The sequence below is a fragment of the Rasamsonia byssochlamydoides genome (assembly GCF_041956645.1).
Source record: "Rasamsonia byssochlamydoides strain NRRL 3658 unplaced genomic scaffold VTN77scaffold_20, whole genome shotgun sequence".
Taxonomy (NCBI): Eukaryota; Fungi; Ascomycota; class Eurotiomycetes; order Eurotiales; family Trichocomaceae; genus Rasamsonia; species Rasamsonia byssochlamydoides.
The window spans coordinates 49,678-76,784 of NW_027192403.1; the positions used below are offsets into that span (position 1 = coordinate 49,678).

A 27,107-nucleotide genomic window follows, 5' to 3' on the forward strand; every position below is an offset into this window, starting at 1 on the left:
TATACATATGTGCAATCCTGAATAGCCTTACAGAAGTTGTTGACATAAATACAGTATGTGTATAGGTACATATATCAGACTGAGAGGTACAAAATACATGTATGCATTGCTGTACATACAATATCTACTGTAGTATATACTGCAGATAGCATAGAACAGTCATTGTACTTTACTGTGCTGTACACAACAGATAGAGACACGCCCTACCATTTCTATTCTTATTGAAAGCGATAATAAATCAATCAATTAATTTAATACAATCGTAAGCAAGGTAAGCTTACATATTACTTACTTACTTACATACTTACTTACTCTACATATCGATCTGACTACAAGGTAATCGGTTAAACCAACCAACAAACCAACATCAATTCAATTTAAGTATGTACACAGACAACCCAACAAATAAGAATCAACCTCGTGAGCTGAAAAAAAATATTTTTTTACTAGCATCTGACCCCGACTCTGACTCTGACTCTGACTCCGATTAACAAGCGGAGCCTAGGAAGGAATGTGAAGAATGTTCGTTGCCCGGGTGAGTGGTGGCTGGCTGAGCCTTCGATCCGATCCGATCTGCAGGGAAGTATTTCTTGCTATATATAGATAGGTTGGTATCTACTAGCTTTTAGAGAGACTGAATTAGGCATCCAATCCAATGATAAGGATGTACTCTGTATACAGTATATACGTTGTTACTTCTCAGCAAGGCTTTTTTTTTGTTTGTGGTCTTATTTACCATTTCCTTGAGTCAAGGAAGTAACACTTCTGCCTGGAGCTGAGAAAGGCTATTCCTATCGTATGCTCTTCGATCGAGGCGAGTAATGGCGCAGAGTCGATTTAATCGAATATCTAAGATCTTTCACGAGGTTAGGTACCTAAGGTAAATATTGACTTTGAATACGAGGTTAGTGAGGTATGTCTGCCTAGCCTAAGTACCTACCCAAGTAGCCACGCGGAGAGCAGAAGCAGTTTTAACTTCGTTTTGTAGTCTTGTAGTCAGGTAGATATATATACACGTGGCTCATTGCGTTCTGTATATAGCCACGAGGTGACTCGCTTGGCGCTCAAGTCTCGTATCTGACAAACAAAGTTTCGTATATCGTGATCTGATCAAATCCCGAGCAATGTCTCTCGCCACTTACGTACTTACATCTAGGTACGACTCGGGCGCAGCAGCAGGCAGATAAATAGGGTTGGGAGTGGCGAGCTCAATACATGATCAAACACCAGGATTCAAAAAGGATATAAATCGCCACAGAGCATTATTAATTGCAACAAGGCAAGGATAACCTAAACCAGAGGCGGAGGCTGAGACTGAACGTCTCCGAGAATATAATCAGGATGCGCATGTCAACTGACAGGACAGGGTCAGCTGGTTCCAGCTCCTCGTCAGAGAATATCATCTCATGTCAGGCCGCTCTCTCGAAATGAGCAGCTGATCTGATATCCTTCACCCGGGTACGTGGCGTTGAAGAGTGTTGTGTGCAAGATGGGCACCTCTGGGAGGCAGATGCCGGGCATGGAGTCTGATATAGAGTTTCTATCTCAGTCAGACAGCACGCAGACACATACTGTTCATAGGCAACAATATCCGACTGTGAGAATAGAAAGCAAAGGCGACGAGGACTGAGCAGTAGTCCTAGGCAGTTTATTGCTCATCCAGGATGACTCGAATCGAAGGAAAAAGTTCAGCTATATCAGCTGTCATCGATGAATTCCTGCCTGTTTAAACATCTTTGCCTGCTTGCGGCAGATCGAAAGATGAAAAATATAGGGTCATCTTGGCTGGCGAACGACATGGTTGAGAGAAAAAGTAATCACACTGAAGAGAACAAGAGAGAGAGGACCAAAAAAGGAAAAGAAAAGAAAATATACCTAATAGAGGACAGTACGCTCACATAAGAAATTCAAATTAGGCAACAGCTGGTCAGACTGTCAGCCACGTGTGAGCGCGAGCCCTAGGTAGATAGTAGAGCCTTGCCGTTTTGGGAATATAGAGATCTACTGTCTACAATCTATGGCATAAAGGATGGAATATTGTGTATGCACCAACCAAGGGGGTTAATGGTGCTCTTTCCATGGATATAGAATCAGATTCATAGGTGCTATTTTCAGGCTTATTTCGCTCCATTTAGAAAATTCTTTCGAGCCTATTGTAGGAGTGTACTGTACGGTCAGATTAAACGTGGAAATACCTGCCGCCTGTCGATAGAGCGCCAACTATGAATATATCTATGTGATATAATATAATAGATATGAGGGTCTGGGCAGGTATCTCCTTGATTTTTATCCTATAAATCCTATCTTTTGGATGAAAATATACTACAGCTTTTATCGAGAACTTCTTTTTAATGTATTTTTAATGTATTCGTGGCAAGTTCCAACAAGATAGATCAATATACTTATCTCGTTCAGGATATCCCTTCAACAGGACAGAATATTATAACTGCTACGCCTTCTATTCTTCTTTAGGAGAACGAAAATGGTCTCTTCGTGCAAATCTTCTCCTTTGAAGTCTTCATTATCACCTCACTGGTTTTCCACTGTGGCTCCAACGAGAGCTCTCTCTCTCTTCTTTGTCAAGCGAAAAAAAAAACACACAAAGAAAAAAAAAAGACTGGCGCAAACATTTGTACATTCTCCATTTTTACCTCAACGCTGGTTTATCATATGCATCTTCCGGGTCGAATATCTGCAAAGAGTTACGGGATACCTTACCTTGAGGTTACGAAGTGGTCCTCTACGACTGACTTTCTGCTTACGCATTCAGTATCTTCCCACAGCAGTAGATTTGTGGAAAAAAAAAAGCAGATGTTAGCCCTAGTAGTAGACTTTATAATAAATAATAAGATGGGGCTATAATAACTCCTCAACTAGGGAGTTAATTATTATAAACTAATTAATTATAATACCTGCTGCCAAGTTTTACCTAAGAGAGAAAGGGAAGGAAAAATAGTTAAGGAGGATTCTTTACTAAATATTAGTTAGTAGTAGATAGGATATTGTCATATAATATAATAGATGGCTTAATAATAGCACGGCTATTTATTTTGAGTGTTCGTTGTTATTGCAGGCTATCTGAAATGAGTATCTTCTTGTGATTGGGAGAGAGGAGACTGATAGATATAATGTACCATCTATCTATCTTCCATTCAGTAGATGAGATCTATGCTATGTCTAGATTTATTCTTCGTTCCAGAGTATTTTGTACTGTACATTTATTGACTGCTTAGATAAAAGTTGATTAATCTTTATATTGATAATTATCTTGCTTTCGAGCTGGTATGTTGATATTCGTAGGTGAATATGCGAGTCCTCCTTCCGTGGAAGAAATTGAATCTCAAACCTTTGGAGAAGAGGCATAGTATGTACACCATGCTGTAGATACATACGCATGTAGCAGACCTATCTGCGTAGGGAAAATCCTTCTCTAGTTGTACGTACGATGAAAACGGTATGTGAACCCCTCCTGTCATGGTATTTTATGAATATTGAGACCTGAGTAAAATTACTGAGCTGAAAGCACTTACATAGAATCAATTCAATACAATACAGTTTTCTTCTTTGGCCTAGACATAGGACAATCCAGGTCATGAATCGTTTCGTTAACCATCCAAGTACACATATATGTACATGTACATGTACCGTACAATATCTTCTTCTGGCCTTGTCCTTGAGATGATCGAGACCGGTCGACAGGTGAACACACCCGGGCAAAGAAGTAAATTGCCTTCTTTGCTAGATCAGATGCAAGGGCCTTGCACCGGTCGATGACGCTGCTGCAGAATTGCACTCAAGCTGATCATTTGATCTCAGCCAGCCTTTTCGTATCTTTATCAGGGACTGGCATAAGGCAACCCAGGAAATTGCCTCTTTCGTCTCTCCGATTGAGGCTGAAATCGCCTCCCGCATATATCATGTCAGGCAGCAGGGCAGGCATGAAAATTGGTAGGCGACTGGTGAACCCGGTGAGGTCGGACATCGGCCTTGCCTCTCAATCTCCATCTCCAGGCAACGCAGATAGCAGATACCCTGAGGCTGAATTATACGAGTCGGGTGTCGTGGAACGGGCTTGCTGCAGGAAATTGGCGCCTAGTCCTTGCTTTGATAGGAGGCGTGGTCGCAGCACTCACCACCAATGAAAATATCTAAAACCGATATGCTTCGTATGGACACTTAGTGGACGTGATTTCTTTATGGATGCTCCTTAGTGCCCGCGTTATCCTGAGGCAAGGTAAGGCATCAAGGAGGGTTCTGATACTGGTTTCGATTGGATTGTCGTACTGCCGCACGGGTCTTTCTTCATAGGTCAATCGCTCGGCCAGCTAGCCCATGGAATGATGTTTTCTAATAGGCAAGGTCATTGGACATTGGCATTGTAATATCTCGCAAATAGCTGGCCCAATGCTCGAGTCCAGTCGCAAACACGAACCTGGAAATTCTAGTCAGCAATTTCCATCATACTAGATTAAGGCATTACTTTGGATATGCTGCTCCTGAAATCGGATGTCGAACGACCTGAGTGAGGCGGTGAAAAAAGCAATATGCAAGGAGAATGATGCATTGGAAGGAAATGATCTATCTCAAGCGCCTTGTTTTGGATGCATGGATGCCGTGTGATGAGAACGCCGATGCACCTCAATTCACTGTCACAACGGTTCTGATTGAGAGAGGAAGAATTTTGACCTACCAAAGGCAGTAAATATGCCAGGATATCCAGACCAATTTTCATTTCACCTGGTCAGGGCGCGACTTGAGGTGGATGTCCCATGCTTGCTGCCGTATTCATGCAGCACATGGGCATAGGCTCTGATTTGTTCAACCACTGTATGGTAGATGCTGGAATCTCCCGAGTTTGACGACTTGAGAGTCAGTTGAACTGAACGGCATCATGACGATAGTAAGGCAAGAAAAGCAGCGTATTAGAAAATAAACTGCACATCGTCGCCTCATCTTTTCTGCAGCAAATACTATCTGTGTGGGGGATGGTGGGGTCGCACCTCGTTGAGGAAGGAACCCCTAAGATCCTTCCTTTTCAGAAGCCGTTCGTAGTATGACCTGATTGAAAACAAGTAAATAGCCATGACAGTAAGGATTTCCGATATATTGGTGTATAGTATACCAGGAGTCTTCATTTTTCTTTCAGTCGGCGCTGAATAGATAAACCTCTGCTAATATAAAGCCCTAAACATTAGTTGAGAGGCTAGTGATGCACTTGTGTAACATTAAAAGCAGAGATGCAGATATTGTATAGTATTGAGTATCATCAATAGACAATATACAAAAGGGTAAGAATTAAGAAAAGGAAAGTATACGTAGTATGTTGTCATCTTTCATTACTATTGAATACTAACGAGCTCAAAAAAGCGCGACAAAGGGAAAGCCGAAAGCGAGAAAGGCATGAATATATGTATGTACAGTAAATCGAGGTAAAAAAAAAAGGTCTATCAAATAGTGGTAAACAAACTTGATTTCTCTAGTCCTTCCCACTCTTGCCATTTCCTGTGCCTGTCTCCAGGCTATCTGCAGTATTAGTCTGAAGATTCTCGTCCAGTTAAACTAAATGTTTTTTTCTTTAACTGCTGCGTAATTTATATCTAGATTAAGTTATTCTTTTTTTTTCTTTTTTGTTGTGAGTGAATATTGAAAAGTAGAAAATATCAAAAAGAAAAAAAATCATACGCTCAGAAGCTCTTCCGTTCTCATCGAACGAGTGAGATGTTCTACATTGAAGGATTTTTCTTTTATTTTTATTATTTTTTTAAAATTTGTTTCCGGCGAACAAACGGTGATTCCACATGGCAGTATATAATAAATGATATCTATCAATATTGCAAGCCATGCTGGTACCAGATCTAGGCTCTCCACGAAATTACTCTCTTGACAAACGAGGGGAGGTTGCTTCTTCTAGTAGATGAGATTATCTAGTTATACAGGAACTGTATATATATTACAGAGAGGACCGAAGAGAAAAAAATTCGACCTGATCAAATGGCAGAGCAGATGTAGTTTCGGAAAAAAATTCAAAAAAAAACAAGGACAACTTTTCCCTCCGCTGGACCGGATTCGAACCGGTGACATTTCGGTAACAGAAGAAACCCATTACAGCCGAACGCCATAACCAACTAGACTACCAGCGGTTACATTGCTACACTCTATCAATCGAGCGCGCAAATCAAGAGAAAGTCAACTTGCTGCTTTTTGCGGATAGCACTACTAGTGCGGTCACAATATAAATGAGCATAACTATGTATAAGCCTGTATTACTAATCCGAAAGAACTAATTTCTTGGCTACACTCCTTTTATAATGAAAAAACCGGCTATGATGAAGCCCCTATTAAGGTATACTTTAAAAGCATTATAAAGTCATAAGACGTATTAATAAAGCCTTATAAGGCTCTACAGGGCTTCGCGGGCTCTTTACTCTGGATAGGGTCAATTACTAGGACGAAGAAATTTGACGTTCCTAGGTGCCCTGCGGGAAGCCTATACCGCTCTTGGAAGTAACTAAGATTCAGGTAGATAAGCCAAATACGGAGTATGTCTTTTTGTCTGTTAGGGGTAAGAGTCATGGGATTTAAAATAGGAACGAAAATACGTACGTGTGGGTCAGGAGTAAAAAAAAAAGAGAGAAGTATAAAGAAAGGAAAAAAGATGACAATCTCCTCCGCTGGACCGGATTCGAACCGGTGACATTTCGGTCACAATGAAACTATTACAGCCGAACGCCATAACCAACTAGACTACCAGCGGCTTGATTGGTTGATGACCTGCTACTAAAGATTTTTCTTCCGATTGTCTTGCGTAGTCCCAACTTTTGGTCAAAAAAAAGGAAAATACTCCGTACCCAAAGAGCTGTTACTATTATTAGTCAGGTCCAGACATTTTCAAAAAGCACAAGAGGGTTTTTTTTGCTGACTTACCTATTTAGTTTTATGTGTAGGACAGCTGTTTAAGCTCTCAGGCACATAGTCGACTAAAGTGAAGGGGAATGAATGCTAAGATGAGCTGAGACTGCTCTTACACCCCCACTTGAGACGTCACTGTGTTGGCTACCCCACTCAACTGCTCAGGCGAGAGCTGCCGGCTTGTCAAGGTCTGAAATGGCTGTGGCAGGGCGCCAGCACAGTTCTGCTGGCTAGAGCAGCCTCCTAACAGACCTCCTAATAGATCTCCGGCGTTGTTGCCTCCCACTGTAACAGGGAGATCAGCTTGTGCAGCGCGAGGAGTCTTCTGGTTGTCGTGATGATTCTCGTGATAATCATAGTCCCGAGTCGCAAAAGCGACTGTGTCCTCCTTGACTGCTAACAGCACTGTTGCCAGACGGAAGAACCTGGTCTAGATCGCCGGGGGCGGTGCTGAGGCCGCTGAGTTGCGGCATACTACCGCCTTCGAAGAGGTCGTTGTTGCCCTGTACAGTAGAGAATGGAAAAAGATATTGGCAGAGGTTTGCTTAATAATAAATAAGCAGAAGTAGTGAAGAAAGGATACAACATACCAATGACACCGGATCACCCAGCAGCTCCCCGCCATTTGTAACCTGGCCTTGCGTGTGATCCTGTAGTACCCCTGGTGCTGGTGCTCTTCCTTGGGGAACAGGAACAGCCAGAACGGCCATCTGACCGCTGATGAAGAGGAGCGCAGCGAGCGCAGAACGGGTCCAGTTGAACTTCATTTTTGTCGTTTATTAACAGGATTCAAGTAAGCAAAAGTATAGATCAGGAAAGTCAAAAATGGTATAGTATGGTCAGATCAGGTCAGAGAAACGCCAATCCAAAGCAAAGGAAGGAAGGATGGATGGATAATAAGTTGGATTGTCTCAATACCAAAGGTTGCCAAGTAAGTGTCTGCTGGTTGATGAAGAACTCATCTGAAGGAGTGATTCTTGCCCCTTTTATGTCGTTGCTGTCGTTGTTGCTGCGAAGTGTCGAGTCGACTCGTCATCTCGAAAGAAAAGGGGGATCAATCTCAGCTGTCTAGCTGACCGTCGGAACCATCATCTGCATGATACACCATAGCTGTGGTTGAAATGCAAGGCAGAAGACGCAGATAGACGATCGTGATGTCGAGATGCGCCATGGAGGAGTGTACGTACAGTGCGAAAGACGATCGATTGTCTCCTCCGCAGGTAGATCATGTGATAGGCATGAGCGGAAACTCCAGATGGTGTGAGGAATCAGATATGTAGAGAAGAAATCAGCCCCCAGCCTTCATCGATTTCGTCATTTTCAATTCAATAGCTTTGTCGATCGAGCGGGATGTTTTCAGTAAGTAGTTTGAGAATTGATCGGATTGACGTTTGGAGATGCAGATGCAGATTCTCGAAAGTCTAATGCAAGGGATGGATATGCAGATGGAGGCTCATTATGCAGGGGAAAGAGAAAAGAAAAAGAAATAACTCTCATAAATCAATAGTTACATAACCAGTCACACGGCTCAATATCATAATATGCAAGCTTTGTTTATTTTCACAGTAAGGAGTGCAACAGAGTGTTTCAGACAGTGTCTTCCCGAGATGCACAAGCAAACACTCCTTTCCGTTAGTACAGTACATACAAAATACAGACAGTCAGAACACTCATACAGGCATCAGAAAGAAATTTTGGTATTCAACTTATACAACATTATATTCTGAACAGATTCACAGATTCATCCCGTATTTGACATCATACAGCAATGCAGAGATCAAGTCACGCTGGAAAAAAGAAAGAAAGAAAGAAAGAAAGAAAGAAAGAAAAATCCTGCTTTTACAGTAGATACTCAAACATGATTATCAAAACTGCAGACACACTGAAACCAGAGCTAGACAGCAGAAGCTAGACATTCCCGCATTGCGACACACCAAAAGCGGTACCAAAGTTGGTCGAATTCTTCAGCTTCAGCTCGGGATCCGGCTCGTCGTCGTCATCGTCGTCATCATCATGCCCGTCCGCTTTTGCAGCGGCAGGTCCTGCAGCCTTCTTCGCCTCGTCGAGAAGTTTCTGGTCCAGCTCGGAGAGAAAGCTGCTGTCCGCCTTGGCGTCGTTTTGCAACGAGAGGGGCCCCTTCAACGCTGGGTCGTCCTCTAAGTCGACCGGAAAGTAGGAATCAGAGTTCTCCACAGGCTGCTGCTTGGTCGTCGCCGGTGCGAGAGGTTTCTCCTCCTCCGCGATGTCTTCCGTTGGAGACTGATAGCTGGCTTCGGTTTCGGTGCCCAGAATCGCCATGGGCGTGTGTCCTGCATCCCGCGTCAGGTTCTCATCCGGCGGTCCCAGATCGGAGAGCTTCAGCTTCATCGGCGTCCTCCCTTCTGACGTGGACTTGGGCGGAGAGTTGGCCGGCGGAGTCATGGCTTTGGCTGCCACCTCAGCAGGCAGCGCCGTCGACTTCAGAGTGATGCCGTCTAGCTCACTGTCGACCTTCTCGATGGGAACCGGCACGCTGGACTCCGACCGGTCGACGGGTCGCGATTGCGGGGAGAGAGCGGCATCTAGCGACGGCGGGAGTCCGAAGCCGTTTTCCTCGACGGGAGAGATGTGGAGATCGCTTTTCTTGTTCTCGTCGGGAAACACGCGCGTCGGCCGCACCGAACCTGGACTGGAACCTTCCCAGACGTGGTGGCCGTTCTGGCCGTTACTGTTGCTCCAACCGTTTCGTTGAGAGGAATTGAACGTAAAGTCCGTCCGGAAGTGGGCCGGCTTTGAAGTACCATTGGAGTTGTCCTTTCTCGATTCCAGCTCGGCGATTCTGGACTTCAACAGCGCTCTCTCCATGTCCCATAATTTGCGTTCCTCTGCAAAGGCAGCCCGTTCGCGTTCGAAATTGGCCCGCTGGCGTTCCAGTAGCGAGTGCGAGTGTTCGATATAGGCGGCGAATTCATAGTAGCTGCTAACCTCGGGCGTTCTGGTGGCTGCATGTGTAGCAGTATAGCCGGGATCCAATAGTGGATTACTGGTAGCAACCGATTGCGCGCGACGAGGAGTAGCCTGCGAAAACCGCACCTCTTTGTAAGACGTTGATTTGCTGGGCTGTTTTGAAGAAGATAATGATGGCTTCATTTTGTTCACTCGTAGATGGAATGATGCTCCACAGTTTGAAGATGGGTATCGTGGTTTCGTTGCGGATGAGGAATGACAGCTGAGTTGTCACTTTCTTTTCCTTAGTCCTCGTTCCAACGACGAGGGCAGTCGTTCCTCTTCACTTACAGTAGTCGGGCAGGAATATTCAATAATCAGACCGGATGCCGTGCTAGCAGCGAGGCCCCGCTCTCTCGCCCTCAGCCGGCTACAGGAACCACGTACGACCCGAGGTTATGCCTCACTATGCAGTGTGCAGTTCGCAGTAAGAAAGATAATTCACCGGGCTGGCTGCCTGGGAGACAGGGATCGATCGATCGCGGTCTGTCCGGAGGTGCGTGCAGCAGGCAGAACACTGGTCCTCGAAGGCAGCTCGGCGAGCAGCCACGCGTAGGCTCAGCAGTGGAAAGGGAAAGTAAGACAGAGGATGAACGAACGAGAAAGAGCAGGAATTTAAATGAATTACCTAAATCTTCGACGCGCAGTTGACCCTTGACGGCGTAGTTTCTCCCCGCGGGGAAGACTGCCAATCAGTGCAGGCGGGGAGCTCCAGGAACGGGCCGTCATACGTCAGTGGACAGGAAGCAGACGGTGAAGATGACAGGCTGACTAGGGAAAATACAGACTAGAAGAGATAAGAAAGGACAGTAAAGAGAGAATAATAAAGAGATAATGGCTGTAAAGAAAGACGGGCTGGCCAGTCACGGGATGCCGTCAGTGGTCACCTTGGAGATACCTTCTTGATGCACCCCGCATGACGTAGTTCGCAGACCAAAGTGGATTGGATTTAATTTAGTGCATTGCACCAGGAGCTACTCTGGACCTCAGATATTAACCTCTGATTAGTTTCTATCTCACATCAGGATCATTAGCATTATGTCTATGGTCATTAGCATCGCAAGCTACAAACATAAATGCCCCTGAAGATCCGTTGCGCCATGCCGCCAATGTGTAGAATGGTTCCCACAGAAAAAAAGAGAAGATTCCTGATTAATCCGCCTGAATCCACCTGAATCCACCTGAATCCACCTGAATCCACCTGAATCCACCTATGCGCCATGCCCAACCATATGCACTGTTCTCTCGTTATCAGTTTGTGGTTTGTGTTGCTTTAGTTGTCCCCCATGCACGCTCATGCTAATCGTGTCCAGGCCAGAACATTTGTTGTCGTTATCCGCACGGAATAGCCTGAAAAAGGCAACGTGTCAGCACGCGTAACCGATTCACAACGCTGGCAAGTGACACGCTACAGTGATGGCCGATCCTGGGAACGACTTCCCCGTCGCACTTGACGCTCCGCCTCTTCGATAATGTGCTTGTGGACAGGCTGGACCGGATAGAACTGCACTTCCTTGCCCATCTTGCCGAAGATGGTCGCCAGGTAGAAGACGCCCCGCGCAGCGAGCTCCTTGCCGCCCACCTGCGGCGTAGGGAAAAGGAACCGCGGGTCCAGGTAGAAGATGACGGATTTCCACCGTGGCAGCCGCTCCAGCATCATCTTGCCCACCTGCTCGTACAGCTTCAGGGTCCGCTTGGGCACCCCCGACTGGTTATGCACGAAGAAGAAGACCTCGAAGCCGACGTTGCGGATGCGGCTGCGCGCCGTCTCGCTCAGCGTGTCGAGGAAGTCGCCCGCGCGCTCGAGATTGAACGAGTGGAGGAAGAAGAAAGTGAAGTGCGAATACAGGAAGTCTTCGGCCTCGTCGTGGATCTGGCGATTGACGGAGAGCAGCTTGCGAGACCGGCCATCCTCGCCGCCCACCCAGCTGGGATTCATGCGCAGGGCGCGAAATCGGCCGCGCGAGGTGAAGTCGCTGCCACGATCGTCGAGCACGACCAGGGGACGGTCCAGGTAGTCGTTGGGGGTCTCGAGCACGTATTCGTAGATCTTGAGACGCAGTTCGGTAGGCAGGCGCAGGAGACCGGAGCCTTTATCGCTGTTGTTGCTTCTCTCGCTGCACTTGCTGCTGTTGCTGCTGGAGTAGCCGCTGGGCTGGATAACCGGTTCGGAATCCAGCATCTGCCACATCTTGAGGGAAGAAAGGGACAGGAGAGGAGTTGATTAGAGGAGAAACGACAGACGGAGAAGATACGTCAGGAAGATGCTCCGGTAGGTAGATGAACAGGTGAGAAAGGAGCAATGACGACGAATGATGGATGATGAATTTAACTGAATTGATGAACAAATTGACCTGCAACCAACCCTTTCTAAACCCAACCCAAACAAAAGAGAACAACACGACAAAGAAAAACACAAAAAGGTAGGAACAGTCTGATTAAATCATTACTCTTGCTGAAGTATCAGGCCAGCACCAGGATCTCCTGACACTGTCACCGTCGATGACACTGTCAATGAGTCAGGGATCTAAATCTTAACTACCGTATAGAGTACAGAGTATGTATGTATGTAGTACCTGACGGGCCAGCCCATCCTGTTTCAAAAAAAATTACAAAAAGAGTTAGTTGGGGCATGTGTTTCTAAGCTTTACGTATAGGATAGATCATACGCCTGTCCAGGACCGGGTTCGACATGCCATGCCATGCCAATGGATACCTCGGACAATGCCGGGACGGGACCATCGGGTCCAGCCGTTCGGATGCGTGGTCTGAGTCGGGTGGCTGATCGGTCCGAGAGTGTACGGTTGTTGCAGATTATTCGGCTAAGAAAGAGAGTGGTTTCAGGACGCCATGACACCAGGAAGTGCTTCTAGCTGAAGATTAATATTAATATATTAATCAGAACTGCCCGTGGCCCGGCAACATGGCCCGATCGATCATGATCCTATCCTACGGAGTACATATTGCCCGATGCCTATCCAGGGATATATCACGAGCCTTGAATTGTCTCTGTCTCATTTCGTTCTAAAAAGAATCAATCCAGGTTTATACGATCCTAGTACTCCGTACTCTGTACCTGTGCTGCAGCCTGGGTGGGAATCCTCCGCCCCTGGCCCCTGGCCCCATCCATGATCCCGATATATGTACAGCATGCATGCGTCGGTACCCACTTACATTAATAATTACTACACCGACTGATCTTATCAACTGAAGAAATCTCTACTGGTTATTCTAGCCTATAAATTTGGCTTATTTATGTATTATCTATGTGAATTGGCATGAAAGTGAAACTATCTAGGTATCTGATCTGTCTATCTATCGTGGCTTAGTATAGTACTACTACTTTCTACTCTGGGTATTATAGACCGATTGGCCCAGTCGAGTGGCAAGGACGTGTCGGATTGCTCAAGAGAGTGGGTGAACCTCTGCTACTTTAATGCAGTGGCCAACTTGACGAACAGACACGAATTGTGACCTTAGTCTTTTTGAAAAATGGTCATCACCGTCATGTGGAATCTAGATGGTAAAAAAGACTGTTGTTCAATGTTTCTGTACAAGATGCAAGATCTATTTCATCATTTCTTCAATGACACACGACAGATAGATCGATACCGTAATATGTACTATATACTGTACCTAAACAATCCCAAGCCCAAACGCCAGCAGACAATATCTATAAATGATGAAAACAAACAAGGACAGACAAGGGTGACTGGGCAACTGTTATGTCCTTCGATACACACCCAACCCCCACGACAATCGAAGCACCGCCAGCCCCCAAGCCATGCCGATGCTGTCCCAGAGGACATTCAGCTTGCTGCCCTTGATCTCCCGCCAGTCGACAGGGACCTCCACCACGGGGATCCCTGCGAATTCGGCCAGCATCAGCATCTCCACGTCGAAGATCCAGCCCTCGGAATGCATATACGGGATGATGTACGGCAGCGATGCGCGGGAAAACAGCTTGAACCCGCACTGCGTGTCTTTGATTTTGGCCGTCGCCGGGGGCGTCAGCAACCACAGGATCAGATGGAACGAGTGCATCAGGAAATTGCGTAGTTTCGAGCGCTGCGTCTGTTAGTGATAGACCCAAGACGAAACGTAGACGGAATCATACCTTGACGACAGCTTCGCTGCCAACCATGTGGGCCCTCGAACCGACCGCAACAGCACGCTTCTCCGAATCCTCAGCCGCCTGACAGGCTGTGACCAGCTTTGCCAGATCATCAAACTTGCTCGCCCCGTCGGCGTCAGCAAAGACCACATACTGGCCCCGGACGTGTCGCATGCCGTGGGTGACGGCACCGCCCTTGCCACGGTTCTTCGTCAGCGAGACGACCCGGATGCTACCAGGAGGAATATTGATGCCTTCGCGGGCCTCTGGCGTCCAAGGACCGACGTGGCCCTTGGGGTGTGACGAAAGCTGGTGTTCTCGCGCAAACGCGAACGCCGTCTCCTCCGTCTTGTCCGTAGACCCATCCGATACGATGAGAATCTCCCAGCCTTTGGATGGCGCAGAAGTGGTAGCGTGTCCATTGGCTTTCCCATTGACTTTTCGTTGTCGTACATTATTACTCTTCTTCTCCGACTGGCCTGTCCCGTAGTTGCGTTCGAGGAAGTTGACGGCCTCCTCCAGCATGCCCGCGAGACGCTCCTCCTCATTGTAAGCCGGTACCACCACCGACATGAACAGCTCGGGCTTTTCCGGCTCAAGACCGGCGCCTTGCTTCAGACCACGTTTTCTCTGTGATTCCCAGGCATCCTGCCAACACGGTAGTCGTCGAGGTTCGGTAACGGCGCCATCATCGGTCAATGTTCGGTAAGTCTTTTCTTCGGGAAAGGGCTTTCGAGGTTCGGGCGCAACCGCGAAGAGGAACGCATACACCTGAATGTTGTGTTAGCAGTGGCAATCGACTTCAACGACGCGCATCGTACCAGCGCAATGAACCCGACGAAGGTCGCGACGAGAGAGACAAGCAGGATGGAAACGGGGACATTGCGGATCAGCTCCACACAGTGAAGGCAGACATCAGTCAATGACTCTGCCATGATTGATTATTGATTGATCGAGGCCAGTCGCGGTGGCCCTTGGAGGGAGTGTTGTTGGTGGAGCTTCGACGAGCTCGAGGATGCGGAGAGATGCGGTCGCAGCCGATCCATGCACAGCCTCCAATCAGCAAGTCATCCAGTGACACCGCTTAAGGACGATAATGTGCGATGAAGTGGTTCATCGCCTGCTAATATTGATCTGTACAGGACGACACTCCGTACAGACAGATCATCCAAGACTCCGCGGAGTAGCTACTGACACCTGTCCTTATTTGATGCAACTAGTACGGAGAAGCTGACGCAGGCTTGGCGCTGACTGGCTGAGTCCCGCCGTTCCTGAACCGCCACTAATGAGCTTAACTGCCCCACGAGACCACTATTTATGGACGATATCGGTATAGATTATTCAGAGTATATTGGCAAAGAATAATGTTGAGTGTCTTATTCTCAATTATAATCTCCCAAATTGATCAAAAAAAAAAACCTGCAAAGACTTCTAGAATTCGCACATTCCCCATCTGCTTTTTTCCTACCTTGTATATATAGCACTTTTAATTTTGCGAGTAAACAAACACAAAAGACTCATTTTGCTTGTAGTGCTGATTTATTTTATTTTAAAACAGTCACCAGGAAAATCCTTCCCTCATTCCTATCTTGTATGCTTTCTGTTCTGTTCCTCCAAGATGATTCCGAATTGAATTAGAAAGAAAGAAAGAAAGAAAGAAGAAACTGCTGCATTACCACAATTTAGGCAATTGTACTGAGCTGTAAATCTTCAGTAACAATTATGCAGTCTCCAAAAATAACCATAATCAAGAACACCTTGTTTGTCTGGACGGGTTCGGCATATTTTATTTATATTGACATTTTGCTTCAAATAAGTACATAAAAATAGGGTATTTGTCGTAATTCGTCCAGAATTATATTAATTAAACTCCTCAACAATCGCTTTCGAGTTGGACTTCGTTTGAAACATAACGTACTCGACGCAGGATATATAGAGTCTTTCATTTCTCCTAACTTACGAATACTTTTTTAAATGAGTCTGTCTCATTTTGCAAAGCCCTGAATCATTTGAATGATTGATACAAAACCCTTCTTAAAGATCAAAACTCAATCGGTTATTCGCTCTGGGGAAAAAGCCCATGATAAAAAAAAAACAATAGCTCCTGAACCTTCTTGCGGGATAACTCCACTATCCTTATTATTGAACCAGTCGACAACTATCTTGCTGATGAGAAATGTCAATCTCGTGAGGTCCTTTTTTTCGCGGTGAATCCTCGAGGAGGAAAAAAAAACGAGGGAAAAAAAGACATCACCTCCTCCGCTGGACCGGATTCGAACCGGTGACATTTCGGTCACAATAAACTATTACAGCCGAACGCCATAACCAACTAGACTACCAGCGGCTGGGTTGACTGCCTGAGGGAGGACCTGCGACTTATTAACCAGTCTATTGTCAGGAGACTCGGCATTACATTAATATAAAGGCCCACGCAGTAAGGGGCAGTTTGATATAGACACGAAAGACATACCTACGTAGTTTCATAGGACACTATAGTATCCAGCACTTGTATACAGTAACTGCACGTCATGTCATTTTGTATCGTATAATTCGTCCTACATACAAGCCTTCTTCTCTTCGTATTGCTACTACTTCTCGAATGAAAAGAAAGGATGGCTGGTATACAGACCATGGATCAAGCCCAATCCTGTTTCTGTTCATGTCACGCAAGGATTTGATTCGATTTATTTAATTCAATTTTAATTTTACGCTTTCTCCCTCTCTGATTTCGCTCTCGATTTCAATTTCAATCTCTGATCGGGGTTTATATATATATATATATATATATATATGGTCTTGGTACTGTACTATTATATTCGTAGGCTACGTGAGATATCTGTATTGCATCCCAATTTATATAAACAGGAAGAGCAATTTTCAATACTTCATTATTTATTTAGGGACATACATACTTAGAAGTTAGCCAGCGGGTACTGTACCTAGCACGTAATAGCATAGATACGAAGCTATTAGTTGAATATATCCATCCATCTATCTATTTATCTATTCTCACGGCAATAGTATGATATGGTATATCAATCTCGAGGCGGCATCCCTCTCCATTTTTTTCTTTGTAGCAATCAATGATTGAAAAGATTATGACCACGATCACAATTGCATCATCTTTATATGGCGGTAAAACTCTCTCTCCACTTCCTTCGCGTCTTCCCTCTTCATCTTCCCCTTTTTGCCTTTACTTCATCTCATTTCACTTTATTCTGCTTCCCACCCTCCCAACCTCCAACGTTCTGCTTGCGTTTTTTTTTTTCACTGTCGTCTCTTAGGATTTACTTCCTGCACCCCCCTTTCTTTTTCTTCTGCGCCTTGCTCTCCTCCTCATCCTTCTGCTCTTTCATTCGCTTCTTCTTCCGCGCTTTCTTCTCCTCCTCACACGCTTACACCAGCGCTGGATCAGGTCTGTGAAAGCCCCGGAAGCGAGCACAGCAGGAGCAGTCGATTGTGCAATGCCCGTAGAGCTCTTTCGTGCCCGTCTTCCTTCTTCTTCTTGGCCCAGATGAGGCAGAAGACGAGGAAGAACCAGAAGATGAAAGAAGGAGTAATGATGATACCACCGCGTTCTCTTATACACATGATACCTCGCCAACGACCTGTCGCAGCAGCCGCATTCTCGACCACAGCATCCGCCGCGGACGGCGCAGAGCTCTCTCTCCTCCAGAGCGCGTTTCTGTAGCAGGCAGCTCATGCTCGTCCACCGCCAGCCCTTCAGGTGGCGTCGGCGATTTACTGCCCAGTCGCGGATGTGCGCACCCTGTGGCTTGGCCTTGAGGAGATCGTGCAGCGCCTGCTGGTGCAGGAAGTATCTCTGGTTTAGGGCGGATAATTCCTTCTCCCAGTTTTCACAGCAATCGTCATCGTCATAGTCCTCGGTGTCATCGCAGATGATATCGTCTTCATCTTGCTGCTTCTGCTGCTGATAATTATCCTGCTGATACTGCTCCCGTTGCAGCCTCTCCTTCCTCGCAGCCCCTCAACTCCTCCTCGACAAAGATGCGACGCTGCAGGATGGCAATCCCTTCCTGTTCTTCCTCCTCGTAGTCCTTGATCCAGGTCTTTTGTTTTTTGCCTGCTGAGTCACTTGCGAAGACATTTTTCCAGCCGCGGATGTGGTGCGATGCTGGGTAGCAGCGGAGGAGGTCGAAGAGTTCTTCTAGCATGGTTGGACACGTATGCACTGGAATATCAGGCTTGTTGAGATTGTTCTTGAGAGTAGATGGATCTGGTCTCTTGAGTTTCTCTCTATACTTTTTTTATTAATCGTAAAGGAAAATAGAGAAGAATAAGCAGGGCTGTTACAGGGTCGCTGATGGATTACATTCTAACAGGAGAACAAGTAAAAAAGGGAAAAAGAAAAAGGGCAAGAGCGTCATAGCCAACATTAGGCAGTGTTGCTGCCTACCTAAGTACCGCAGTCATGACGTTAAGCCCCATGGTTATCGCCAAACCTAGCCAAATACTGCTGGTGCTGACCCTTAGACAAGGAAGATAGAATATACCCGTGAAACGCATCCATCTCATTCATGTAAGAAAGAAACAGACAACAGAATTAGATATATGTAGTAAGGTGACTAAGGTCATGCAACGAAAGATCCTATACGCCCATCGTAAAATCATGCTCTATACCCGGTGTCACGCTCGCGATGAACTTCAAAAATACGACCAGATACTGGTCCACTCGGATCGCTGACTGCTGATCGTCGTCCTCCTCCAGGTTCGCCTCATGCTGCAACACCTCCCACTCGTCGCCAGCTGCAGCTGCGGTGCTGGCCCCGCGCTTGTCGGAGAGAGACAGTTTCTTGGTATCGTCCACCAGCCCTTCGAGTCCACTCTCCGCTTTCACTTTCGTGGCTTCTTCAACAGACTGCGCTTGCTTGAGCTTTTGTCGGCGCAGCTTGAGCGCGGCATCGGCACGGTCGAGGAGGGTCTTCATCACCGAAGCGTGCTGGCACGGATGAACGGTCGCCATAGGCACGCTGGTGTCGAACCACGGGAAATCTTCCAATGTCACTGTCTTGTCCTTGTAATCCCCCACAATATCTTCCATCATCAGATGCGGAGGAAGCGGTTCTCCATTCTGATAGCCCGACAGATACAACCGTGGCGTGCGGTAGTAGTTGGCGTAAGTGATGTAGAGGTTGTAGGTTCGCAAAGGCCTAGAGGACCAAGTCAACAACGACTTCAGAAATTTTCGAAATATATACCAGGCTACTCACGCTGTGGTGCCTTTCCCCGCCGGCTCCCGGATGATGGCCTCCTCGTCGTCATCCTCGTCCTCCATGTCTGGGATCTCGTCCTCCTCTTCTTCCCGCTCGCCGATATTCCCGGCCTCATCGACCGTCCGAACGTCCTTCAGCTTGGCTTCTTGGCTGTCAGCAAACTCTCTCCCTCCTCCCGTTTGCAACCACCCGTCATCCTCGTCGCCACCTCCGCCGCTCCCGCCCCGAAGCATATCCTGCACAATGACATCCTGCAGATCGCCGGCAAAGTTGTCGTTCAACCGACGGTGGCATGGGACGCCCCGCGTCACCAAGTACTGCTTGCCCGGAGGCAGGTAGGGGACTCGCTGTGCTGGGGTCGAGGCATCCGCCCAGGACCAGGACGGAAACTTGTAGACGAGGTAATCACCGGCCTGGACAAACTCTTCCGGAGTGATCTTCCCTGTGGAACGAAACGTCGAGGTGTGAGAGACGGGAGTAATCCAGTCCCGCCACGTCGACCAAGTCTGATGGATGATGTTCTTCGACATCGCGGGTGGGAGCTCTCGATGCGGGGTCCTCTATGTAATGTGAGTCCTAGATACAGATAATAGCAATGAACCTGATGTAGAGTCAAATCCGGATTTTTGCGACAGGTGATAGTTAGAAGAGAAGATTCAGAAAGCAGAAGAGGGCAGAGATAATCTAACTGACTATCTCTGGTCACACCGCATGTGCTTCTGCCTTGACTCGAGGCAGATGCTAAGTAACAGGACGGCGGGGAGGTGAGTATCGACGGTACGGTAATTTACAAATTACGGCTATGACCAATGCGGAGATCAGGTGCCGCCGCCGGGCGCCTCGTGGCGCAGGCACGTGTCAGAGCGGTCACATGATCCCCTCACCTGATGAGTCCATGTTATACAGTAAGCGGGGAATATCTCATGTCACGTTAACTGGCATTTCGAGCTCGTAGGTTTAATATGTCCGTTGAAATGAACGGTTCACCTCACACAATAGTTACAACTTTCCATCGCCCATGCAGCATCCAGTTGTACTGTACACTGTCCAGATTGAGCATGTTACGAGGAAATTCCTCTATCCCATCAGCGTCGTAACCATTGTTTCTGAAACAGGATCCGCAGGATAGATAGATCGGATGTGCTCCGTCAATATACCTCGACGGGAACGCTCTGCAATGTGCAAAGACTCGACTGAGTAAAGACGCAGCCTCCGACTCAGCTGCAGACTGGGTGCAAGCAAGTCTGACCGTATGACAGTATTCGTCCTGGCCAAGCTCCCATCCCCCATGTGCTGCCTTCCGCACTGCCCCAGGAATGACGACAACCTCCCAGAGCCTGCAGTTCTAGTCGTCTGGTTCTGCTAGACTGTTTGAGCTCAGCTGATTGCAGTCGATCCAGTAGCAAATCACTGCCCATCCTTAACGCCGTCCTTCTCACTCTCCTTCCTGCATCTTCCTTTTCTGAATTTCTGCTTCCACTTCGTCGACAGTCAGTGGTATGGGCCTGCCTGCCCACTTTTCTTTCTCCACCTTCGCAAAATCATCCGTACTTTTCATGGCGACCACCAAAAAGCCAAGCTCTTCGCGGTCCACGTCAAAGACCTCCCACCACTCGCCATCGACCAACTTCACACCGACCTCCCGTGCGGCGAGGTAGATCGCACCCACCGCCAGGGCATTGGGCTGGTGGGTCACATAGAGAAGCTGAGGTGACAGCAGAGACGCGTTGAGGTGCTCAAAAACACGCTTGGCAAGCGCCGGGGTTGTCGCATTCATGGTCTGGAGGTATGTGAGAGCAATCGTATGGGGAATGGCAACGTGTGTATTGAAGCTCAGGGTGCGCAGAATAACCGACTCTATCCTAAGAAGCACCAGTCGCTCAGACTGGTAGCTACCCTCGGAGAGGTAGTACGTCTCCGGCGCGGGCTTCTCGGCGATTCCGTTGGGATTGACGAACCAGAGCGGAGAGGCATCCTTGGAAAGTAGAAATGTGTAGACAGTCAGAACCGAGCGAGGGGATGTGGGATGGAACGAGAGCTTTGCTGTCAGGTACAGAGCCGCTGCGGACACATCCTAAAGACGGGTCTCGATCAGATTTCTTTCTCTAGAACTGCTTCATCTCTGCGGAATCTCACCTTAGCGGAGTAGATTGCAAGACTTCCGCCTTCTGGACCGATCCAAAATCGAGTGAAAATCACAATGGCCTGGGCGATCACATCTTGGGGCAATCGCAGAAGCACGCCAGCAGCTTGGGTCAGGAGGGCGCCCGCAAAGCGAATAGACGCCTCCAGGTCTGGGGGGACGCCGTCCAGGGAGGAAGAGGAGCTGGACAGCTGCGAGGGAGTGGCAAGGGCATTAGAGAGACTCTCTAAGCCCTGAATTGGCGCCATGGTGGTATGGATTTCCAGCTGTCGCGGAGCAAAACTGGACGCGTATGCACACTGCAGCACTCCGTGCTCGCAGCGCCAAGACTGAAAGATCCGGGCCCGTGGTCCACGTATAATCCTACGTTCAATGTAGGGAGGTATTAACGGACATACTGGACTCTCTCATTGGAGAAATCCCAGGAACAAGTTACTTATGAAGGGAGTGATAGGACCTGGGGTCATAGGTCGCGCAGTCATATCCATGGTAGCGACCTTGAACGCCTGTTGAAACAAGCCATTCTATTGGCCATCCACATCTCTACATCAGCACCGTTGTGCAGCACCTGTAAGGAGTTGAAGAATACCTCTGGTATGTCATCAATAATATTCTTACTGATCGGAGTATTATTATTATACTCCGTACTGCCAGTTGGAGAGTCTGCAGAATGCACGACAGCAATCTCGTGTACCTGCCATGCACTGCCGCATTGTGCTACAAGCTGCATCATGCAGGGACTCTGAGTCCTATCTTGAATATTATTATGCTTGCTATTGCTTATTCCCACAAGTTATTCAAGAACTTATTACCAGCTATTATATCCCGCAACCTATAGTGCGGGATGAGTCGAGGCATGGCTATTAGTGGAGCTTCAGCCACCGCATTTTTGAGGACCGCGTGTTTCCCAACCTCGCGATAGTTCCAAGTTGAGCGAAACATTTGGCAACGATTTTCGCGTCTGGCATTCCTCAACCCTCTCCTGGATTTTCAGGCCTCTCTTTACCCCGTACTCCGTGCTCTCTGTGCTACATTCTGTGCGTACACTCGTCTCCCAACTTGCTGCAATAATACTTGTTTCACACTCCCTTCTAATTGCTTCTTATCACGCCGGCACGTGCGTTGCGCACCAGCTCTGGCACCATTGCCCGAATTGGAGGCCCATTTCCCGCTCGAAACGACGATCGCTCCGGGCGAGCCCATCATCCCCGTCCACTGCCCCTTATCTCCAATCTCGACAACTCTCTTCGATCGGGGCGTTGACACGTTGTCGAGGATACAGGCTTGCCCCAGGCTCATCAAGCTTCCAGGGCCTGCCTGAGAGCTCAGGATTCCCATCTATCCTTTTGATTCTCTCCTTAAGACCCGCATAGTCCGGTACAACTCGGCATCCCACAGCCGTTGAGCAGCTGTAGCTGAGGATCCACATTCCTGGACACTGGCACGTTGTCACTCAGCCCAGTGTGAGGCTACAGCTCTCTTCTCAGCGTACAGACCAGCTGAGAAAACACGAACGCTACAACCTCTCCCGCATTCCTGGAAGCTTGGCTCATTTCATCTTACCCTCAATGCCTGGAGATTTGGGACAAGGTACACCACCTGTCAATACCCTCACCCTGCACAGTTTCAATTCCTTTCCCATCGGCCTGACGGTTCGTTCGGTGCATGATTCAACTTCATGCCAGTCATACCATGATTCTCGCGATTCGATTGTTGCCCCCCCTCCTGCATTGACAACACATAGCACTAAATGTCTGTTAGAACCAACAGAGAGTGACCACATCCGTCCTTCCAATCATCGGCGGGCGAACACCGAGATCATTCCACCTCATTCTTCGTCCTGTACTCTTCCATCTGCTGGATCCTCAGCTCTGGGCGATTCTACCGAGGAAGACAGGACACAGCAGAACCTATACGAGAGATATACAAGAAGGAAGTTCGATACTAGTGGAAAGTTTCTGCCAGATTGGTTCCAAGGAAGATCTGAGTCCTCCACATTGGGAGGGTCGTCTTCTCCCACCAAAGAACGCCCGTCGGCGATGGATTCCGCTCCAGAAGCTACCATGACGAACACACAACCTGACAACGCTTCAATAATCTCAACGCTCTCAACCCAGTCCACCACCAGCCGTTTTCAGAAAAGGATGACTGCCCCGTCCGCCCTGAGCCGTTTCCCTTGGTGGAGTTCCAAACCGCAAGAGCCGCCCAAGCCAGCGCTTCCCGAGCCAGCCGACGATGAGTTCCTGAATTTAGATATTCCGGGAGCCTTGTTTCCTGCGGGGTCGGGCAAGGAGTACAGCCAAGAGGCCTTCGAGGCCCTTCAGGCCAATGCAGAGAAGATCCTCCGACGCCTGCAAGCAGCGTACAAACAACGAACCTTCGCGCTACATGAGGTCATGGCCGAGAAGACAGCGCTGCAAGAAGAACTGGCAGAAGCCCGAACGCGCGTGCAACATGTCAAGATGCAGCTCGATGGCATGGCTGAGAAGGTCGTCGAGAAGGAGAAAGCCAACAAGGCTCTCACCGATGAGCTTGAGAAGGAAAGGCAGGCTCGACGTGAGGCCGAAGAGGCTCTAAAGCGCAGCGTGGTTCTGGCGCCCTCTCGGAACAATGACAGCTTCAGTGATATCGTAGACACACCCAGACGACATGTAAAGCGATCCAGCAGCTCGACTTTGACCAGCGACTCCGGCTTTGAGTCTGGTGATGAGAGTCCGGCGGAGAGCGTCTTCTCTCGACGGATTGAATATCCGGGATCACCACTATCCACTTTTTCAACGCCCGCTTGCTCTACGTCGCCTGAAGCTACATTACCACCCATCACCACAACATCTCAGCCGGCTCCTAAGGCGCCGGCACCCGCACCACAACCCCAGCCACGCCTATCAGCCTATGACCGAGTCATCAAAGGTCTCAGCAGCACGCTTGGTGGAGCGTCCAAATGCTCCAACTGTCATGGCGTGCGTGCGTCCGAGGCATGGAGCGTGGTGGGCGTTCTCAAGGAGGAGAACAAGGGTCTCAAATCACGAATCGGCGACCTGGAGTCAGTAATTGATGATTGCCTCAGTCTCGTTGGCTGATGAACTATAGATATGTACATTGGAGGTTGGTTTTCTTTTTGTTCTTCTTTTACGTGAATTAACGGACATAATTATCCGAGGCGTGATACCAGACCATGTGGAATTCCATACTCGATGGGATTGAAGGCGTTAATTTTCATCTATTTTCAATTTTCATCAGAGATTGAGATACCAAAAAGTTGAGCATATCAGATTGCCCTTTCCCAGTGTTGAGGATGGCATGGCATCTACTGTATATATATTGACATGTATATTCCTGAAATCTGACTGAAGATGTTGTTTGTCGCTGTGCGGTGGATCTTGCAGCAGAATGGCTACGACGTGTCTTCAAGTCGATTACAATTTTGAGTGTCTACAGGATTAGCCTAGATAGAAATATCAATCAAATTGAAGATATGACAGTCCAGCACGGAGTACGAGTATACTTTAGGTAGCTATGTATATAGGTAAGGTAGCCATGCGGATGCAACACCTGGCGTGTCGCTTGTAGCAATCTGATTGGGCAGAACTCCATTACAGTTGAGCTGTTTATTCATTGCCCAACCACCTTGCATTTCCCTCTGCCAATGGTCATCGGATCCGTGGCGGTGCAAGGTACAATACAATACAATGGATGCATGAATCAGGTGCCTACCAATCCCACGCAGCCAACAAGCTTGTCTTAGCTTCGCCTCACCCCACGGGAAGACACAAAGAGACCGCTTGTTTCCTCTGAGTTGGCTGTGCAATGGAGCTATCACTGGACTGATTGTGGCTTGTCGTTCACTGCGAGGTGGAACCTGGAGCTCAGTGACTCGTCCGGAGGAAATGTACATCTACGTGGGTGTCGCATCTTTTGTCAACGGAAAATGGAAGTCGCTTTGCAGGGCTAAATTGGATTTTGCCTGCACCTTTTGGCTGATGTCAGGCAGTCCTTTGGTGTCATTAGGTATTTATTATGTTCTTCAAATCCCTCCAGCTATTTTTGGTCTTCTAGTTTGGATTCTCGGTTTCTAGTTTTCTTTTTCCGTTTCTACGTCTAACGCCCAAAAATAGAGCCAGACTCACCGAAGACATATTTATCCGCTGCGTTTCCTTCCTTCCTCTGCTCTTCGCAAAGCACCCTTTCTTTTGAGACCACCCCCAGAGGACACCTGTAATGCCATTTATTGGCAATACTCCCGAGTCGATTCGTGCTCAATCCGAGTCCCGAGATCCGGCGACATGTCGGGGTGTCACGACCAACGGCCGCCCATGTCGTCGCCCAGTGGCAGCGTCTACCCAACCTACCCCTTCCAAGACGGGTAAGGGAGATGCAGCAGCAGGTACGGATGCAGCTGCTTTATATTGCTGGCAGCATCAGGACCAAGCAGAGCAGTTTGCTGGCAAGGCTCAAGAGAAAGGACGGGCGGGGAATCGACCGATACAGAACAGGACGAGTATCGACACCTTGGTCGAACGCTTGGGGGTGTTGGACCTGAATGAACGACAGGGGAAGGAAAAGTCTCGTCAGGATGATCACAAGAATGGCAGGACTGGGAATTCCAAGTCGAGAGCACAGACAAGCCATGCGGGAAAGACCAAGTCCATATTCTGTTGTTTCCGAACTCTGGACGATGACGACCTCCCGGCTTCAAAACCGGTTGCAACTACGCCAGAGAAAGGGCATGCTTCATCTCCTCAGCCATCACAAACTCAGCCACTTCTGGCGTGGATCCCGCCCCATCTGCCTCCTCAGACGACAGCTCTCTTGCTCACTGAATTAGCCAAACCTATCTCAGAGGCCGACGAAGATGGCTATATTTACATCTTTTGGGTTACCCCGTCTACGAACTCCACGGGACCTCCACCAGCCGATATTGCCTCTGATCTCCTTCCCTCTCCGAATAAAAACGGTCAAAGCCGCCGGACGAGCGACGCTCTCCGCGCCGCGCAGACTCATTATGCTGGAACACGGGGTTCTGGATCCAGTCCAGGGACGATTCGGTTGAAGATCGGCCGCACGAGCAATGTCCACCGTCGCATGAATGAATGGACAAGACAATGCTCTTACAATTTGACGCTCATCCGTTATTACCCCTATTCTCCTTCTTCTTCCTCTTCTCCATCACCAGGTCACAGCTCGCAGGAACCCGGAAGAAAGGTTCCCCACGTCCATCGGGTGGAAAGGCTGATCCACATTGAACTGGGAGACCACAGACTCAAGGGCCTGGGACCGTGTGCGGAGTGTGGGAAAGAACATCGCGAGTGGTTCGAATTCGAGGCGACCAAGGACGCGCTACGACGTGTGGATGAATGTGTGAGAAGATGGGTTGCTTGGGCAGAAAAACATTGATGATCCTAGCATCTCATTGGTTCTGGCGTTGAAGTTGTTGTTGTATACTGGTGTACTACTGATGCATTGGTGAATTGGCATAGATTCGGCGTTTTGTTTGGTTAGGTTTCGTGTGATGAATGATGCATCTTCGATAGACTTCCAATGAATAGTAGATAAATGATTATGATCATTCGATACCAAACACGCTGGCATGTGTTACACTTCTTCTCTTGCCATATTCACTTAAAGCATGTACATGTACATACGTTGGTACCAATTGCATAAATAAATTAAGCTCGTTCTAACCGTTGATCTCGGTCCTCTTTACGTCATCCCGCCGTGGAGC

General features: G+C 48.0%; 7 protein-coding genes and 3 non-coding genes across 10 annotated transcripts; 2 read left to right on the forward strand and 8 right to left on the reverse strand.

Moving 5' to 3' along the window:
* Nucleotides 1-6,051: 6,051 nt before the first annotated feature.
* VTN77DRAFT_t54 lies at nucleotides 6,052-6,140 on the reverse strand. The gene has a single exon. It is a non-coding gene; the product is annotated as a tRNA-Tyr (tRNA).
* A 527-nt stretch (nucleotides 6,141-6,667) lies between these two features.
* Nucleotides 6,668-6,754, reverse strand: VTN77DRAFT_t53. The gene has a single exon. It is a non-coding gene; the product is annotated as a tRNA-Tyr (tRNA).
* A 2,063-nt stretch (nucleotides 6,755-8,817) lies between these two features.
* Nucleotides 8,818-10,038, reverse strand: VTN77DRAFT_2898 (uncharacterized protein; the record flags this gene model as incomplete). Its single annotated transcript, XM_069418787.1, has 1 exon — nucleotides 8,818-10,038. One exon carries the CDS (start codon nucleotides 10,036-10,038, stop codon nucleotides 8,818-8,820), a length of 1,221 nt encoding a protein of 406 aa, XP_069278956.1.
* A 1,264-nt stretch (nucleotides 10,039-11,302) lies between these two features.
* On the reverse strand, nucleotides 11,303-12,085 carry VTN77DRAFT_2899 (uncharacterized protein; the record flags this gene model as incomplete). Its single annotated transcript, XM_069418788.1, has 1 exon — nucleotides 11,303-12,085. The coding sequence occupies one exon, from the start codon at nucleotides 12,083-12,085 to the stop codon at nucleotides 11,303-11,305; it is 783 nt and encodes a 260-aa protein (XP_069278957.1).
* Nucleotides 12,086-13,617: 1,532 nt separating this feature from the next.
* Nucleotides 13,618-14,943, reverse strand: VTN77DRAFT_2900 (uncharacterized protein; the record flags this gene model as incomplete). The annotated part of the gene is made up of 3 exons (XM_069418791.1): nucleotides 13,618-13,962; nucleotides 14,012-14,779; nucleotides 14,830-14,943. The coding sequence occupies 3 exons, from the start codon at nucleotides 14,941-14,943 to the stop codon at nucleotides 13,618-13,620; spliced, it is 1,227 nt and encodes a 408-aa protein (XP_069278958.1).
* A 1,323-nt stretch (nucleotides 14,944-16,266) lies between these two features.
* Nucleotides 16,267-16,352, reverse strand: VTN77DRAFT_t52. The gene has a single exon. It is a non-coding gene; the product is annotated as a tRNA-Tyr (tRNA).
* Nucleotides 16,353-18,617: 2,265 nt separating this feature from the next.
* VTN77DRAFT_2901 (uncharacterized protein) lies at nucleotides 18,618-19,772 on the reverse strand (the record flags this gene model as incomplete). Its single annotated transcript, XM_069418792.1, has 2 exons — nucleotides 18,618-19,179; nucleotides 19,240-19,772. 2 exons carry the CDS (start codon nucleotides 19,770-19,772, stop codon nucleotides 18,618-18,620), a joined length of 1,095 nt encoding a protein of 364 aa, XP_069278959.1.
* Nucleotides 19,773-20,677: 905 nt separating this feature from the next.
* VTN77DRAFT_2902 (uncharacterized protein) lies at nucleotides 20,678-21,633 on the reverse strand (the record flags this gene model as incomplete). Its single annotated transcript, XM_069418793.1, has 2 exons — nucleotides 20,678-21,316; nucleotides 21,379-21,633. 2 exons carry the CDS (start codon nucleotides 21,631-21,633, stop codon nucleotides 20,678-20,680), a joined length of 894 nt encoding a protein of 297 aa, XP_069278960.1.
* Nucleotides 21,634-22,953: 1,320 nt separating this feature from the next.
* VTN77DRAFT_2903 (uncharacterized protein) lies at nucleotides 22,954-24,465 on the forward strand (the record flags this gene model as incomplete). The annotated part of the gene is made up of 2 exons (XM_069418794.1): nucleotides 22,954-22,975; nucleotides 23,147-24,465. The coding sequence occupies 2 exons, from the start codon at nucleotides 22,954-22,956 to the stop codon at nucleotides 24,463-24,465; spliced, it is 1,341 nt and encodes a 446-aa protein (XP_069278961.1).
* Nucleotides 24,466-25,603: 1,138 nt separating this feature from the next.
* On the forward strand, nucleotides 25,604-26,779 carry VTN77DRAFT_2904 (uncharacterized protein; the record flags this gene model as incomplete). The annotated part of the gene is made up of 1 exon (XM_069418795.1): nucleotides 25,604-26,779. One exon carries the CDS (start codon nucleotides 25,604-25,606, stop codon nucleotides 26,777-26,779), a length of 1,176 nt encoding a protein of 391 aa, XP_069278962.1.
* Between the last annotated feature and the right edge of the window lie 328 nt (nucleotides 26,780-27,107).